The sequence below is a fragment of the Myotis myotis genome, unplaced genomic scaffold (genome assembly GCF_014108235.1).
Source record: "Myotis myotis isolate mMyoMyo1 unplaced genomic scaffold, mMyoMyo1.p scaffold_m19_p_6, whole genome shotgun sequence".
In the NCBI taxonomy this organism is placed as follows: Eukaryota; Metazoa; Chordata; class Mammalia; order Chiroptera; family Vespertilionidae; genus Myotis; species Myotis myotis.
Window position 1 is genome coordinate 24,571,876 of NW_023416368.1, and position 17,989 is coordinate 24,589,864.

General features: G+C 41.3%; 1 protein-coding gene across 18 annotated transcripts in view; it reads right to left on the reverse strand.

Annotated features, from left to right (window-relative positions):
* Positions 1-17,989, reverse strand: part of SH3RF2 (SH3 domain containing ring finger 2) — a 124,266-nt gene that overhangs the window by 61,365 nt on the left and 44,912 nt on the right. For 16 of the 18 annotated variants that reach the window (XR_004968077.1, XR_004968085.1, XR_004968083.1 and 13 more), the window contains exons 2-4: positions 14,510-14,779; positions 10,730-10,825; positions 4,137-4,457 (exon numbers count right to left, since the gene is read on the reverse strand). Coding sequence is in view for 7 of the 18 variants with exons in the window: in XM_036312041.1 (XP_036167934.1) it covers positions 4,137-4,457; positions 10,730-10,825; positions 14,510-14,779 (687 nt within the window). In the remaining 11 variants the exon portion in view is untranslated. Of the gene's footprint in view, positions 1-4,136; positions 4,458-10,729; positions 10,826-14,509; positions 14,780-15,868; positions 15,983-17,989 lie in introns of those variants that run through there. The other 2 variants (XM_036312046.1, XM_036312044.1) reach the window with 2 other exon arrangements.

The window sequence follows — 17,989 nt, forward strand, 5'->3', positions numbered from 1 at the left end:
GTTATGATTTATGTCCCCTTTCTCTTCTGGACACCAGAACACAAAACCAGTATATAAACCCAAGTTTGGAAAAATAAAGCCATTGCCCATCCCCGCGTGAACCCTGAAGCCCTTTCTTCTCCAGGCTGGACAAACCCCAGCCTTTTCTCCTGGCCGTAGCCCAGGTGTGGGAACCAGACCTCAGGAGGGGCGGGAGAGTGAACACATGGCCAAAGGGGCCAGGACGCCAAGGCCAGCCTGAGGGCAGTGATAAGGATGTAAACAAGGAGACTGGCACAGACAGGCAGGGAAAGATTAGCCCAGCTGGCAGTGGCCAGTGGAAAAATGGGTAGCAGTTCAGTGATGTCAAACATGCCAGGCGAGAAGGTGGTGAGAAATGAGTCCTGTCTTTGAGCTCTGAGAATGCCCAGGAGCAAACAAGAGAGAGAATGAGAGAGAATATAGTGGTTGAGGCATGAACTTTGGTTACCCAGTATGTGATGGGGGCCTATTTTGTGCAGGCTTTGAGATCATTATGAAATAATTTAGGTAAAACTCACAGGATAGTATCTTGCACATAACCAGCTCTCAAAAAGTAGTAGTCAATCTCATAGAAGAATTGCAGGAAGAATGATAGATTTAGAATGTCACCATTTTCAATCTCAAATGAAATATGTTCATGAATAAAACCTCAAATCATTAGGTGAAATGCTGATGGGGAGGCTTATAATGGATGGAGAAGGCTGACAACACCTGAATCTGAAACAATTTTAACGCAAAATGAGAGGCATTCTTTTACAATAAATGAAGGTATTTGGACCGCCTACCTCATGGCATATGCAAAAATTAACTCCAACTGCATCATACAACTAAATGTGTTAGAACTATAAAACTCTTACATGGAAAACACAAGCAACAAAGGAAAGAGTAGGTAAAGTATCATCATAGTTAAAACATGTTGGGCTTCAAAGGATACCACCAAGGAAGTGAAAAGGCGATTCACAGACTGAGAAAATTTTCACATTATTTACCTGATTAGTGACTTGCAGCTAGAATATATAAAGAACACTTACGACTCAAGAAGAAGAAGGTAACTGACCCAACTAAGAAATGGGCAAAGGATATTAATAGACAGTTCTCCAAAGAACACATGTGCAATAAACACAGGAATAGCTCCTCAACGTCACTGCCATCAAGGAAATGAAAATCAAAACCACATGGATACCACTTCATACCCACTAGGATGCCTATAATAGAAAGGACAGGTAGTAAATGTTAGTGAAGATGTGGAGAAACTAGAACCCTCCACACTGTTGATAGGAATGCAACATGGTGCAATCACTTTGGAAACTAGTTGGCAGTTCCTGAAACAGTTAACTATAGAGTTACCATATGATCTAATAATTCCACTTCTTGGTATAAATTTATTTCTGTAAATTACCTTAGAAGGAGGATTAGCTAAACCATCTTACCATAAATTAGACTGAGAGTGTGTTCAAGGGGAAAAATTATCTTAATACTAAGTAGAAACCACCTCTCATGGCGCTCCTGAGTACTGTAAAGTTGGGTTGGGAGATTCCTCTGAAAGATGAAGACAAAGGGACACCCTGGGACAGATCTGGACTTAATGGTTCAGGTTCCTTGAACTCGAATAAAGTGAATAAAGAAATCACTTTATTCACAATATTTCAAATATAGGATCGAAAGGAGTCAGCTTTATAGACCCCAGAATTCCCCAACGTGCATGCCAGCTCATCCTCCCAGGAGCCCAGGGGAGATGCTGGGACTTGTCATTAGCATCCTGGAATGGGACGGAGGAGGGGCAGGGAATTGCATTCCTTACACTGACTTCTGCAACCTGCCTTTTCCTCTCTGTCTTAGCTCTTGTTTTCTGGATAATTATGAGAGGGGGAAGGGATTGGTAATTGTTTAAGTCATAGGCTGCTGCTTTGATTTTTGATTCTTGAGGCAAAATATGTTATTGGAAACCTTTACTGGGGCTTTGGAAAGTCAACAGCAACGTAAATGAATAAAACACCATCCTTGCCCTTAAGTTTTCAATCCAGTGAGCAAGGTGGTAAGATTATACACGGTATTTATAGTACAAAGAACAAGAGTGTGAGCCATGCACTCTGACCACAGGGGAGCGAGATTAATTCTGCAGGGGAGGGGAAGGCAGAGCTGCCGTGAAGAAATGGTGGGCATACAGGGCTTTGGGGCATGCAGAAGATTGTGACAGGCAAATGCATCAAAAATAAATTCCTGGAGGAACAGCAAATATTTATTCCACAAACATTTGTTCATGATAACACCTGGGCAAAAATGTAGAAATAATTATAATCCACAGCCTTCTGAATCGAACCTCCCCCCCGCCCCCCCTATTAATACTGTGCAGTGGTTCCCTGGGAATAGTATATGCATATGCCACACTTTGGAATTCTCACTGTTTGTGAAAACTAGGAAGAAATACTTGTTTTGAATTCCATTAGGATTCTCTACTCCTGTCCAGCCTCTCTGTAGATGAGCTAAATGAGCAGGAAGAAGAATTAAAATGACACATGGAAAGTGATTTGGCTAAATCTTTTGAGAAGCCAATTTACAGCTGAATCAGCGAGCTTAATCCACTGACTGTGGGCTGTACTTTATATGTCTGTCTATATATATAAAGAATAGTTTCAGAAAAATTTGTCACTCTTTGGCTTAATTGTGAGTCAGTAGGTCCCCATTTGTGTGTGTGTGTGTGTGTGTGTGTGTGTGTGTGTGTGTGTGTATTGGAGGGAGAAGAACTTTGGGCACAAAGTGTGTACGTACTTGTGACAACGTGTGTGGAATGTGTGTGTAGAATGGGAGCCTTATAAGTGTGATTTTTTAAGTTGGAGGAGAGTGTATATGGAGAGAAGTGTGTGTGTGTGTGTGTGTGTGTGTGTGCGCGCGCGCGGCAGGTGGTGGACAAAAGTACAAGGACAGCCAGCCTCTTGGCAATCCAGACAGTGGTGTAAAATGTGAAGTGTTATAAAAGGTGATTGTTTTCCTTTTAGACCAGTACACAGGTCTTTCAGGAGTCCTTGACTTTCTCCTCCTCCCTGTCTTGTTAAAAAGGGATTAGAGTCCAATTAAGCCATTTAATCCCAAGGTAGAGATTCATGTTTAAAAACAAGATTTACAGCTTTAAAAAAATGCATCATGCAAGTTGAGGTTTGTCCTCTCAAGTTGCCACCTGCATGGTTCCAAAGAATGTTTTCAGCAGAATAGCCAACATGCAGTTCTTAATTACGTTGCCTCATACCTCCAGTCCTTCATGTGCTAAAGTACCCTTCAGCCCAAAGAGCCACATGCTGTTAGAAGTACTTCTGCTCTGGAGTGCCACAGTCGCCCTGGTTTCTTTCCCTTCAGCTGGCAACTCAGTGACCAGGCTTATTAAGAACAGCATTAAGAGCCAGTGCTTATTGGGTGCTTAGTATGTGCCCGGCATTGTGCTAAGCACTTTCCATACAGTATCGCATTAGATGCTCCATATGGAAACACCCAGGCCTGTCTTCAGGGGTGTGGAACATGTGTAGTCACACAAGGCTCAGTGCTCAGAAGGGCCCTCCACTTGTTTCATACTCTGCTGTTGCCATCTTGAAATTCTTAATCACTTCTGAGCAAGGGAGCTGCATTAGCATTTTTCACTGGGCCCTGCAAATTATGTAGCCAGCCCTCCAAACACCCAGTAACTCATAAATTATTTTTCTTCTTTTCCACATGATGCCCAGTATCTTGCTGGAGGACGGACCAGTAAATTTCAAATTGTGACGCCAGGACCCCCTCTGAAAAATGGGTGCCATTATCTCCTTGAAGGGAAGTTCTCTAGGGGAAAGGGACCATGTCAAGGCACTTAGCATGGGAAAGCAAAGCATCTGTGAGAATTTGACAAATCGTTAAACTCCTCTAAGCCTCGGTCTCCTCACCTGTAAAGTGGGGATAACACTAATCATGCCTAATTCACAGGCTGTTTCAAGGACGAGATGAGGTCACAACTCTGACACACAATACACTCGTTGTTATTACGCATTATGTGTGCTTAGCAGGTACTAAACATCCAATTTTGCTTGTGACATGGTGTGGATCACTTGACCAACTCCAAGGTGCCCTTATCCCGGGGGTCTGTTTCCTACCTGCCCCAAAGAACTGGGAAGAACATCTGCTTTCTCCACGTGCTGGCCGATCACAGAGGGGTTGCTAGAGCTGATAAGCACTGGGGTGCTGATCTCCACCATATGGCGCCCCGAGGGAGAATGGACCATCCTGTTGAGGGTGTTCAAGGCTGTTGTGATGGAGAGCTGCCCGGGCCCCTTCCTTCTGGACCCAGGGCCCCTTCGGAGGCTGGGCGTGTTGGTGGCTTTGCCTCTGGAGGAGGACACCAGGGACAGGCTTTTTGTGCGAGACGGGTGGTGGCCTTTGTTCTTCTCTAGCAGGTGTCTCGCGGTGAGGTTTGGCTGAGAAGACAAAAGGTTTGGTGAGAAGTTAGTCTTCCTGGTCTAATATGACCAACTAAGTCTTACCCAGGCGAGTCTGAAGCCAGTTCAGATGCCACCACCTCACTTGCCATTCCTGATTTGTAGAGTCTACCAATTTCTGTGGTGTAAATATCTACCAATGGTTCAACAACTGGCTAGCAAAATTCCTGAAAATGTAACAACCAGCTCTTGCAGTCTAGTACCAACTAGTTCTAGCACAACCACTGACTGCATTATATTTTGAATACCCTGCCCACCAAGGGCCCACATGAATTCATTTCCTCCAGAAACCTGAAATATGCTGACAAAACAGGGGTCTGTGTGAATAAAACTTTCCAGAACAAGTACTTAAATATGCGTCATTATGACTGTCACCAGTTGCCCTCTGAAACTACATCTAGTCCGTCTCATTATAATTTAGAAATTCAACTAAGTAAAAGGGAATATGCCCACTTAAGAACTTCTCAGGTGATTAAAATAATCAAGAGAGAAAAGTTTAAAGCAGATGCAGTTTATGTCTCAAGAAGCTTGTAATATTGTGAAAAAAATAATCAAGTAGGGGAGGAAGCATTGTGTTGTCCACTTTAAAGATAAGAAAGCTGAGGCCCAGGAGGGGTGACTTATAAATGGCCAAGCCAGCACGAAACAAGCAAATGAGAAAATGTCTGAGAGTAATAATGTTCTGCTGTGACAGTGACTGGGGGAGGTGGCTCCTTTAGACTGGGGATCCCGGAAAACCTGCTGAGAAGGGGACATTTAAGCTGAGACACAGATGGCAAGAAGGAACCAGCCCCGTGAAGCCTGGGTAGGAACAGGCCAGGCAGAGGGATTATAAATTAGTGGAAAAGTCTTAAAGAGGTGGCAGGGGGGCGGGGGAGGGAGGAGGAAAAGGGAGGTGTGGTGGGAGGGTGGTGGCAAGTTCAGCCTGTTGGAGAGTAAGACAAGGAAGAAAGAGAGAGGGCTGGAACAGAGCAAGTGAGAAGCAGGTGGTGGAGGAGACCACAGAGACAGGCAGGGGTTGGATCTCAAAGGGCCTGGGAAGCTTCATGTTTGTTTTAAGTGTAAGGAAGCTTTTGAAATAATTTAGGTAAAGGAGTGACATGATCTGATTTATGCTTTTGGAAGTTCCTGCTATACTTTGAGAGTTTCTTACAAAGTTAAACACATACTTAGCATCCAACCCAGCAATCCCACTCCTAGATAATTACCTGAGAGAAATGAAAACTTATGCTCACTCTAAAAATGATATGCAAATGTTTATAGCAGATTTAATCACAGTTGCCAACAAAGGAAGGGAAACAGCTACAATGCCTTTCAACTGGTGGATAAATAAACAAGCTCTGGCACATCCGTACAATGGAATATGATTCAATAATGAAAAGGGATGAACTACTTGCTACATGCAACACCATGGATGAATCTCAAATGCATTGTGCTAAGTGAAAGAAGCCAGACTCAAAAGGCCACATTCTGTTTGATTCCATTTCCATGACGTTCTGGAAAAAGGAAAACTATAGGAATAGAAAACAGATCAGTGTTTGCCAGGGGGTGGGAATCAGGGAAGGAGCTGACTACAAAGGGGCAGCATCACCTCATATTTTGGGGAGCGTTGGAACTATCTACATCTTGATGATGGTGTGGTTATTCTGAATACATTTACCTAAACATGTAGAATTGGACACCAAAAAGAGTAAATTTTATTGTATGTAAATAAAAATAAATACATAACAAGGTATTATTCCAGACTAGAAGGAGGGAGACCATTTAGGAATTTACTGAAACTGTTTAGGCAAGTTCTGACAGCCTTCTGGATTAGGGACAATGCCCTTCCAGTCCCCAGAGCACCTATCCCTCTATTGTTCATCCAGAAAGAGGACAATATACACTCTTCGAGTTGAATGAATAAACTTCTTCAGGGTCATTAACAGCTACAATGCAGTTAATGTTTTTCTGCTTCCACCTAATTGTTCTGTCCCCAGATGAGCAATACCATCAGGGACACTGAGAAAGGGCCTCTGTGACTCTTGGTTTGCCTTGTTCTCTGCCAGTGTGACTAATGGCTCAGTTGGGGAAGGATTGCACATCTCCTAAGTTTTCATCCACTCATTTGAAACAACATCCTCGAGGTTCATTGAGCTGAGCAAGATTCACATAACCTAGGCAGGCCCTGTTGGAGAAGTTCTGATAAGAATGGGTGTGAGCTCAGTGTTTGTTTTGCCACCTTTTTATCCAGGTGCAATTCAATAAATCCAATGCTACATTAACAAGAAAAATCCTGTTTATGCAAAAAACAAGAACAAAACACACCCATCCCATATCACTCTCATAAGAAAGCTTTCCTTCCTTCCAACTGTTTTGCATGGCACTGGAAATGCAGAACTTATTTAAAGAGTCCTCAGCAAGTGCTAGTCCTAATGAAACGACGGAAGTCAGAATCTAAGGGCTGCTTTAGAAAGCTCAATGTAGGTTTCAAGCCATTTTTGAAAACCAGGTTCCCAGAGTAGAGCAGCCACTTGATTATCTTATTCCCCTCCTGGCAATTAGGAGAACAAAGGAAGCAATGGCTAGCTTGATGACAATCTTGAGGATTCTTATAATCACCAATTTCAGAGGTGAAGTGGTGGGGAGAGTATCCAAATGAATAATCATTAAATGTAGAAGTTTTTTTGGGGGGCGGGGGAAGGGTATCAGAAGTGGGTAATATCTGATCATTGGTGCCTCTCCCACATGCCCCAGCTATGAAGAAGCTTCTTGAGATAATGCAGGGGACGATGTGAGCTCTCATCTGCAAAAATTTCAGCCTGCCTGTGTGTACAGCTAGACGTTAGTTGTAGCTCATCTCTGTCCTTAGAATCTCAACCACTGTCTCCCAATCAACATGATTGTTCCTCTTGAGCAAACGCTGCTTGACCAAGCAAATGGCTCCACCACCAACCTAGGCACACAAATCAGAATGGGGGCATGATCCTTAACCACTTCCTCTCCCTACTCCCTACCTCTGTCAACCTCCTAGTCTGGTGGATCTACCTTCAAAAAGGTCCTTGAATCTACCACTTGTTCCAATCTATTGGTCAGAGCCATAGTCACCTTCTAACTGAGCCATGCAGTAGCTCCTAACTGCTCTTTCTGTTTTCCCTCTCCCTCCCTCTTTAAATGTTTCTTACCACTGCAGCCAAAGCAGTTTTAAAATATATATTGATTTCAGAGAGGAAAAGAGAGGAAGAGAAAGAAACATCAATGATCAGAGAGAATCATTGATCAGCTGCCTCCCGTGTGACCCCCAATGGGAATCAAGCCTACAACCCAGGCATGTGCCCTGACTGGGAATCAAACCATGACCTCCTGGTTCATAGGTTGATGCTCAACCACTGAGCCACACTGGCCAGGCCAGAGTAGTCTTTAAGAAACCCAAGTCTTGTGGGATCATTGCCCCACTTAAAATTTTTCAATAACTTCTCTTGACTTCTGGATCAAGCCCAGACTTCGATGATATGGCAGAGAAAACAGTACTCATCATATATTCTATGTTCCCCCCAGACTTGGAGCTGGCTTGAAGACAAGCAGGGCTATGTGACTGGTTCAGGACAGTAGGCTATGAGTGGGAGTGACAAGGGTCACTTCTAAAACTGGGGTATTGCTGATATATAACTAACTCTTCCGCTGCCACGAAAACTAGGGAGTCCATGTGTTCCAGATGGTGCCACTACAAGACGGCCCAGCCTTATTAGTCTGGGTTCCTGCGTGACTCATGTGAGCAGAGCATATAATGTGGGTGAGAAAGAACTTTTTCTTTGTTAAGCAGCTGAAATTTTGGAGCTGTTTATTATCATAGCCCATCGTCATTAATGGTTTACAAAGCTCTTTGAACCTGTCTTCCATTTATTTCCCTGGCTTCATTTTTTGTACACTCTCTGAGCTCCAGCTCTAGTATCCTTTCGGTCCATTGGATATAACACACTTCCTCATCCTGCAGGACTTTTGCACATGTTACTTCCATTCCCTAGAACCTCTTTCCTCCATGCTTACCTACATAACTCCTCTTCATCTGCCAGATCTTGGCTTAGGAGGCATTTGCTGAACCCAACCCAGATACGTTGCACATCATATTCTCCCTCCCCACAAAGTTCCCTCTACATTACTCGTTGTGTCATTCATCACACTTATAACTGCTTGATTAATGTCTGACTTTACGTTCTGAAAGTAGGGACCCATGTCTGTCTTGTATCTTTAGAACTTTGCACAGGACCTGATATAGCAGGCACTCAGTGAAAAATTAGTTGAATGATTGAATATTAGGATGGAGTCATCCTGAAAGGTTTGTTCTCTAGTTTTTTTCCTGGTTACTCTGACAACCTCCTGAATACTTTCCCGTTCACTCACTTGTTATGCAATTTTTTTAATGGAGTACTTGTTCTGTGTTAGGCTGGCCTGTGAAGTACAAGCAATATACCCATCAGAGATAAATGAGTGTTCAACTGGTTGCTGAAATTTTATGGAGAAAGCGGGTGTCTAGCTGAGTCTTGTAAAATGAGTGAAATTGGAACAAGTAGAGAGAATTAGGTGGGTTGGGTGTACCTGGTCGGGGCCTCAGCAGGAGAAAAAGCACTGGGGATGAGAATTTATTAGAGATAGAAGACCAGCCTCTCTGGACCCTTCTTCCGTCCCTCCTTTCCACTTTTCATCCCTTCCACACTGATACAGTAGAGGGGGTACAGAGAACCCTGAGACCTGTGCAGTATTCTGGACACTCCATTTACTTCAGAACCCGCTTTGACTCTTACGGATGAAAGAATTGGTTCCTGCTCTCCAGTTATGCCTCTGTTCTGTCTTTACCCCACTCTCCTAGAGGTCAGGGAGCATGCCTTTTACTTCTTTCATAGCTCCCCACTACTGACTTTTACTGCTTTATTTTATTTTATTATTTTATTTTATTTTTGGTTAATCCTCACCAGAGGATCTTTTTTTCCATTGATCTTTTAGAAGAGCAGAAGAGAGAAGAGAGGAAGGGGAGGGGGGAAGAGAGAGAGAGAGAGAGAGAGAGAGAGAGAGAGAGAGAGAGAGAGAGAGAGAGGAGAGAGAAACATTGATGTGAGAGAGACACATCAATTGGTTGCCTCCCACACTCACCCCGATTGGGGTCAGGGATCAAACCTGCAACCCTTGGGTACAAGGGCCGACATTCTAACCACCAAGCAATACCGGCCAGGGCACTTTTACTGCTTTATGCCTGGTAAGCACTAATAAATGCAGTTAATTACTGAATCTTCTCCTTTAAATTTGCAATGACCTGCTTCAAGCTCAGGTGAGGCTGAAGGTTACAGAGGTTAGAGACTCCAAGTTATATTAGGGAAATATCCTAGCATGTGTTCTTTCCTCTTTAAAAAAACAAAGAAGAAATATGTGCTCATTTCAGAAGATTTACAAAATACAAGACGGCAGAAAAAAATTGAAATCATCTAGAGTCTCACCATTTGGTGATATTTTTGTACATTTCCTTTTAGTTCTTTATCCATTAATATATACACATATATTTGTAAAGCTAGTTTTATATAGTTCAATTTGTTTCTTTTTATTGGCAGGAAACATATCACATCAAATTTATCATATGAACCATTTCTAAGTGTACAGTTCAGTAGTGTAAGTAATGGTTGTGAAATTGATCTCCAGAACTCTATTCCATTAAACTTTATTTTACTTGACAATAAATCATAAACATTTTCCCGTAATTCCAAAAACTCCATGATACTGAATATGCTTCTCTAATATTATTTTTAATAAGTATATATTTTCATCACCATTATTTTGAAAAACAAAATTCTAATTGTTTCTTTTTAGATTATTATGTTTTTAGATTATTTCTGTTTTTTTTATTATTATACACAATACTATGGTGAACACATGTGCACATTTTATACACATATCTCTGCATACTTATTTTAATATTACCTTATCATAAACTCTCTGATGTGAAATTGCTGATTCAAAGATGATGTACATTTTTAACATTCTTGATATGAGTTAGAGTTTGAATATGAGAGATGACACCAATTTACATTCCTATCAGCAGAATAAAAAGGCCCATTGCCCCATACTCTTGCCAGAACTGGATCTTATCATCTGGCATCTTTTCCTAGAGACTTTAGTTAGTTCTGAATAAGCCTCAGATCAAATGGAAATTGCTCTCAGGAATCACTATGTGACATGCATCTTTGTGGTAAGCTTAATCAGATGTAGACTTGATGCTCACATACCTCAACAAACAAGATTGGGAAGATGCCGATTTTGTCTCCTAACTTCCCTTCTGCCCAGTTCTCATCCACTCGGCTGATCACAGTGATGATATCATCCTGAAAGACAAAAAGTCTCATGGTCAGTGTTCTGTTTTCAGGTGGTAAAAGCTCTCAGTGGACATCAGCTTGGAGCCCCAGATGGTGTGAGGTACAAGGCATGGAGTTCTTTCATGATTTGTTTACAAAATTTTCCTGCTAGATGATCTTTTTCCATAAAGGGCCGGACTTGGATCACCAAGACACAAGAGACATACAAATAATTTGGAGGATCAGTGGACTCCAATAGGAAAACTTAGAAATGTTTCTAATTTTTAATCACCAGCAGAATCTGGCCTTTTTGTTTAAATTATTCTGATGAGGAAATCAAGATGAAAGCCTTAGGAAGACAGACGATTTTAGCACAAGGAAGAATGAATTTCATTCCTATTTTGAAGATTTTTCAGAACCTACCAGTATTCAATGTATCAAATGTAAAGTGACTTTTAACTCAATTTTTTCTTACTATAAAAGTTTATATGTAGACTTTTTTATTATAAAAGGTTATATGTAGAAACATCTTAAAATACAGATAAGCAAAACAAAGAAAAAAATTCTATCACAATATAGGTATGATCACTGTTAGCACCTTAGTTCACACCTTTTTCCCCCCAGATTATTTTCTATGAAGAGAACACATATATACATATACATATAAACATACTAATTTTAGGATAGCCTGTGTGGCTCAGTGGTTGAATGTCGACCTGTGAATCAGGAGGTCATGGTTTGATTCCCTGTCGAGGCACATGCTCAGGTTATGGGCTTGATCCTCAGTAGGGGCATGCGGGAGGCAGCCGATCAATGATTCTCTCTCATTATTGATGTTTCCATCTCTCTGTCTCTCTTCCTTACTCTCTGAAGTCAATAAAAATATATTTTAAAAAGCATACTAATTCTTAAAATCTGTTCCAAAAACATACACAAATTAATATAATAAAGTACATAAATTTTATATATAAAGCTTGATGAGTTTTTACATTAACTATATCCATGGAACACCATCCAGATCAAGAGTTATAAACATGACCAGTATCTAGAAGGTTCCTTTGTACCCTTCCTATCACCTAACAAGAGGTAACCACTCTTCTGACTCCTAGCATGCCTAGTCATTCTGCCTCTTTTTGCACTTCATACAAATGTAGGACACGTTGATTTTTTACTTAATACCATATCAGGGACTTCTTTACACATCCATACCTGTTCATCAATCTAAACCTAATAGTCACCTGCTGATCTCTTTGACCTTCTGACCCATGCCCCTGGGTAATTTAAATGAAACTAAATCTAAATCAATTTATTGCATTATATCTTTTCTTAACTTTTCTGTCCTTATTATACTTTGCAATTACATATTTAGTGGTTAGTATTTTTTTAATGCTTATCTACCCCATCAGAACATAAACTTTATGTGTGCAGGGCCTGGGTCTGTTGTGTTCATTTCCGTGTCTCCAGCACCTAATACAGTGGCCTCCCTTTAGGAGTCATCCAATAAATACTTCCTTGTTTTGTTTTTTTGCTTATCCTCACCAGAGGATATTTTTTTCTATTGATTTTTAGAGAGAGTAGAAGGTGATGGGAGGGAGGGGGAGAGAGAGAAACATTGATGTGAGAGACGGACATTGATTGGTTGCCTCCTGCATATGCCCTGACCAGGGCCAGAGATCAAACTTGCAACCCAGACAGGCACATGTCCTTGACCAGAAATTGAACCTGTGACCCTTTGGTGCATGGCTCAGCACTCTAACCACGGAGAAGCACTGGCTAGAGGGGAAAATATTTCTTGAATGAATGCATGCATGAATAGATGAATGTGTGAATAAATTGTACAATTTCATGAGATGGAAAACACTAGGGAAAGACCATGCTGAATTCATGTTTAATTTGGATATACTGAGTTCAGAAAGACCATGCGATTGCCTAGTGCAGTTTCAGCCTCCATACCCTTCCAGAATGAATCAAATTTTCTCTTTTGGTTCCTTGTCATAACTTACCATTTATGTGTCTGTTTCTTCCACTAGTCTGCTGGGTCTGTGATGGTAGGAACAGTGACTCATCACTTTGTTCCCAGTGGAGAGGTTGGCGCATGGATGGGCCTACTGAATGAATGAGCTGTAAGTGCCCCAGAGAGGGGCAAAAACAAAACCCCAAAACCCAAAACAGGATGCTCCCTGCCTGTGCCTTCCCCCAGCTGCGTCCCCAGAGCACAGTGTCTAACGCCTGGCACACAGTGAACACCGAGTAAAGGCTTGGGGAATTGAACTGTCCTTCCTCTGACTGCCGTTGAAATATGGCCTGTGCTGTTTGGGCTACAGAATGACCTTCCTTAGGGGACTCACTTGGAGGTGCCAAGACAAGAATGATCAGTATTTCAAAATGTGGAGGGCAGTGAGGTTATCTAGTAGGAGGGAATGTGAAGTAAATCTCATCTCTGGCAGTGGTGGAATAAAAATGTCCTACAAAGCAGACCTTTCCCGAGCCAGTGGGACAGTACCACTTCTTGTATTTGATTTATCATAAGTAGCAAAGAATAAAAACCACCCCAACTATGGTTTCTATGAGGAAATTTGAATGTTGAAGGAATAAGAAATATTGAACAGAGAATTAAAGGAGTCTAGACTTTAGTACAAGTATGCAGGCAAAACATTTTTAGGGTGATTAATGTCCTTGGAAAGTATATCTTGTAAGAGTTTTTTTAATGATAGACATACTATTTTAAAAAAATATTTTTATTGATTTCAGAGAGGAAGGGAGAGGGAGGGGAGACAGAAACATTATTGATGAGAGAGAATCATGGATCAGCCATCTCCTGCACACCCCCTAATGGGGATTGAGCCTGTGACCCAGGCATGTGCCCTTGACTGGAATTGAATCTGGGACCCTTCGGTCCACAGGCCGATGCTCTATCCACTGAGCCAAACCGGCCAGGGCTTGTAAGAGGTTTTTATGTTTAAAGGTATAATTATGCTATGGTGTGTGTTTGGAGTGTCTTGAATGTAACATTTACAACAAAATAGATGGTTGTAAATGAGAAGAATTAGGTGATGAGAACTTGGTCAGTAAGAATAGCCTTACAGATACATGATAAAGAGAGAAGAACTGTAGTGTTGCAAGCATGCTATCAAATTGTGTTTGTAATTTTCTGTCCACATGTCTGTTCCTCCCACTACTCTGTCTGAGGTCAGGCACTGGGACTTGTTCATGCTGTATCCCCAGTGCCTGCAAATAGGTGCTCACATGCTGGGATTGTGAGCTGGATCCCCAGTAGGGGGCATGCAGGAGGCAGTCAATCCATGATTCTCTCATCATTGATGTCTCTATCTCCCTCTCCCTTCCTCTCTCTGAAATCAGTAAAAATATATATTTTTAAAAAGTAAAAAAGAAAAAAGAAAAAGAATAGGTGCTCAAAATGATTGTAGAATGATGAATGTGTAATGCTTATTCTCATAATTGCAATAGAAAAGGCTTAAGGATTTCTGTCAAACTGCTATTAATAGATTTCTCTAGTGACTTCATGTCTATGTAGTTTGAATTATACACACACATTGCATATACAAGCACACATGTGTGTATACATACATATATACATAGATATATACACTTCATATAATTTAAAAATATAAACAAATATTAAGCAAACAACTCCAGGTTCTGCACAGTCTCTACATGGTCATTAGTGACATTGGTGGCTGCCCAGAATCTTACCTTGAGGAAGGTCAGGCAGTCCTGGTTGTCACTCTTGTCCTTATTTCGTAGGTCAAAGTTGTAGAGGGCCCGGCAAAGTGGGGGTGGCTGGGGCAGCTGCTTGATGACCTCCACAGAGCTGGCCGGGAAGAACCCACTGACTCCATTGATCTCCCCCTGGTACCAGTTCTCGTCCAGCTGTCTCCGAAGGAGAATGACATCGCCCTTATTAAACCTCAGGTCACCGGGATTCTGCCCTCGGTAGTTGCATAAGGCCTTTGCTCGAGGCACCTGCCAATAAAACATGTACTTGGCTTAGAGGCTGGAGGAACAGAATGAATCATATTAATAATTAACTACTGAACCCTCCCAATGTGCTACGTGCTAAATGCGGATCATCTTGTGGATCTGTAGACACCGAGTGCAATGTTTACCACAAAGTAGGTTGTTATGAATGAGCAGAATTATGGGGTGAATTGTATGTAGAATTATATAGTAGAATTAGATGACCTGTGGACCATATCTTTGAGATGGGCACTCTAATTATGCCCATTTCTAAGTAGGGTGACTGAGGCACAGAGTGGCTGAATAACTTGCCTGGGGTGACACAGTTGGGAAATGGCAGATATGGGATCTGAACTCAGGCCACCTGAGTTTAGAGCTCCTGTTCTTAACCACTATGCAGGGTCAGAGTTCTGGATTTAACTCCACATGTATTTGAGTGAGTCAGCGACTCCGGGGCCTGGACGCGGACTGTGAATTTTGGCTCCACCTCTTTTCCCTTGAGTGACCATGCTCAAGCTATTTACTCTTTTCTCAAACCACCTTCATTTATAAAATGAGGTAATAGTAGAACACCCACCTCATTAGGGAGTTGTGAGGAATCAGTAATATTCATAATAGTTTTAGCTTATGGCTTGGTCCATAGTATGCGCTCAATAAATGATCTCCCTTATTATCATCACCTATAATGGAGGGCTGATGATATCAGTTCTACATATTCCTCAGTATCGATGGGAAGAAAACTGGGCTGAAAACTCCCCGAAGATAGAAAGTGTTACATGAGGGAGGTGCAGCGGAACTTGTCTTCAGCCTTCTCTAGAAACTGTAAGCCTCACCAGTGTTAGCCTCTTTAGGAAGTGCAACTGACACATCATTAGTCAGAAATCAATCATCAATATTTAAAATTTACCTAAAGAATCATCATTTGTTAAATCTGTTGTCTGTCTAAATCATTATTTCAGTCAAATGCCTTTCTTTTTATCCTAATCGAAACGGTTTCTCCACACAGAAAGGACCTCACTCTGCTCTCCCGGAAGCCAGTTTGACAAACTGAACGTTCCAATAACTTAGGTTTACTGGCAAGCCCGCCAGTTTCACCTGGGATTGTGCTTCACGTTGTGCTTTCTCAGCACTGGGGTGGAACAGTCCCCTCTCCTGGGGGCAGCCTTGCTTTTGTAAGGGGGTGGAAGAAAACATTCATTCTGTTCTTCAAGGACCTTCTGAGGCTGCAATGTTCATTTGAAAAGGAATTGCAAGCAGTTTAGGGGTAGAGCCAGGACAGGAGCAGCAGCGTCTTGCTGATGGATGGCAGAGAATGCTTTCCTGCTGGTCCCTGGGTACAGTAAGAGGAACCCAAAAGGGTAGGAAACCACAGGAACACAGCTCATCCTCAGCAAAGATGTGCGTACTAGGAGGTTTACAGGGCCGTGGGTAAATGGAATTGACTGAATAAATTATGATGCACCCATACAATGGAATACCCTACAGTTATTAAAATTGATGATGTTGATCTATAATTAATAGCATTGAGTTACTCAGAATAAACTGCTAAGTATAATAGAAGAGGTTAAAACAGTGTGTAGACTAAACTTTTATTATAAATACATATATATATTTTTACCCAGGGAAAATGCTAAATGCTAGATGGCTATCCACCAACATTTTAAGAGGGGTTTATTTCTAAGTGGTGAGATTTTTGAATACTAAAAAAATTATTTCCCTAAGTGCTTAGCTGTGTTTTCTAACTTTTCTACAATAAATTGATTGTATTGCCTATTATAATTGGATAGTAAAAATAAAATAAATAAAACTGAGGAATGAGAAGTGAAAGACAAGGGAAAGGAATTTGGGAAGGAAATAAGCCAAGCTGAGTAGGATTGGCAAACTACACAACCAACTTTTTGGACACATTCTTACCTGAAAAATAAGCAGGTAGATAGATGCTGGATGAGAGCAAAAGATGTGTGTGTGTGGGGGTGATCTAAATGGGCTACACTCCCAGGGTTGGCTGTATCAGGGACAAAGTTATCCCTCCATATTCCTTCTTTCCAATTTTCCATTGAAATAAATCACTTTTTTTTTCTGGTTACATGACCACTTAGAATAGTAGTCACATTTTCTAGCTCCCTGACAGCTATGTTCTGGCCAAAGGGGTCTAAGCAACTTTTAGGAAGTGTTTTTACTGAATGAGACCAATTTTCTCTTTTCTTTCCTCATTTCGCTATGTGGAATGGAGATGTGATGGCTGGGGCTCTAGCTGCCATCCCGAACAGTGAGAAGGAAGGTCACACCTACAGAGGAAAGGAAGTAGTCTGGGTTGTGGAGTCACTACTGAAGTCCTGAACTACCTTACTGCCAGACTTTTGTCTGAAAGTTAAATAAACTTCCATCTTGTTTAATGCACTGTTATTTTGGATTTGAAAAGGAAAACAGAAGAAAGGAAGAATTTTAAAATTAAGAAAAAAATTAAAGCCCCTTTGATTTTGTATTATGATAATAACATCACTAGCTAATATTTATTGAGTATTTTAATGACTACTGAGCATGTATATAAAACTAAAATTGCACTAAACGCTTAAGCCTCTTTGAAGATGCATTGACTCTGAAACGCTGAGATAGTGCCAATGGTTTTGTTGACCATAAATGACCCTAGGACACTGGTGGACTGTCCAGTGGGAGTTGGAGAGAACACATAACATTACAACGCATGTTGTCAAACACAGTTAATCTCCAGTTTTCTGACACCAAGTGCCAACTGTGGTACTTTCTTCCCTTAGGATGTTAATTCATAATTGTTTCTTTTTTGTTGATGTGTGGTACCTTTTCCATTGATTTAAATGTATACATTACTTTTACTCCACATGGCCAGCAGTACTCATATATTCCCAAGCCACTGGACCACGTGAGTGCATAAATGCCACTGTTTAATGAAATACTTATATTCAGGCCTGTAAAACCTCCCAGTATGAACTTGGGGTACTTCTGCAAATGATTCTGACTTCTGGGTATTTACATGGACCATGGTGATATCCAAAAGAAAAATGCTTTTTTATTTATAGATTATTTCATTGAACTTTGTAAAATGGTTATCATTAGTGTATTTACTGTGCCCTCCCAAACTCATCATCTTTTCTCTACCTCCCCTCAGTATAGGTAAGTATCGTGAAAGTGAATTGTAAATTCTATTTTTAACACAAAGACTCTTTTCATCTTCTTTCT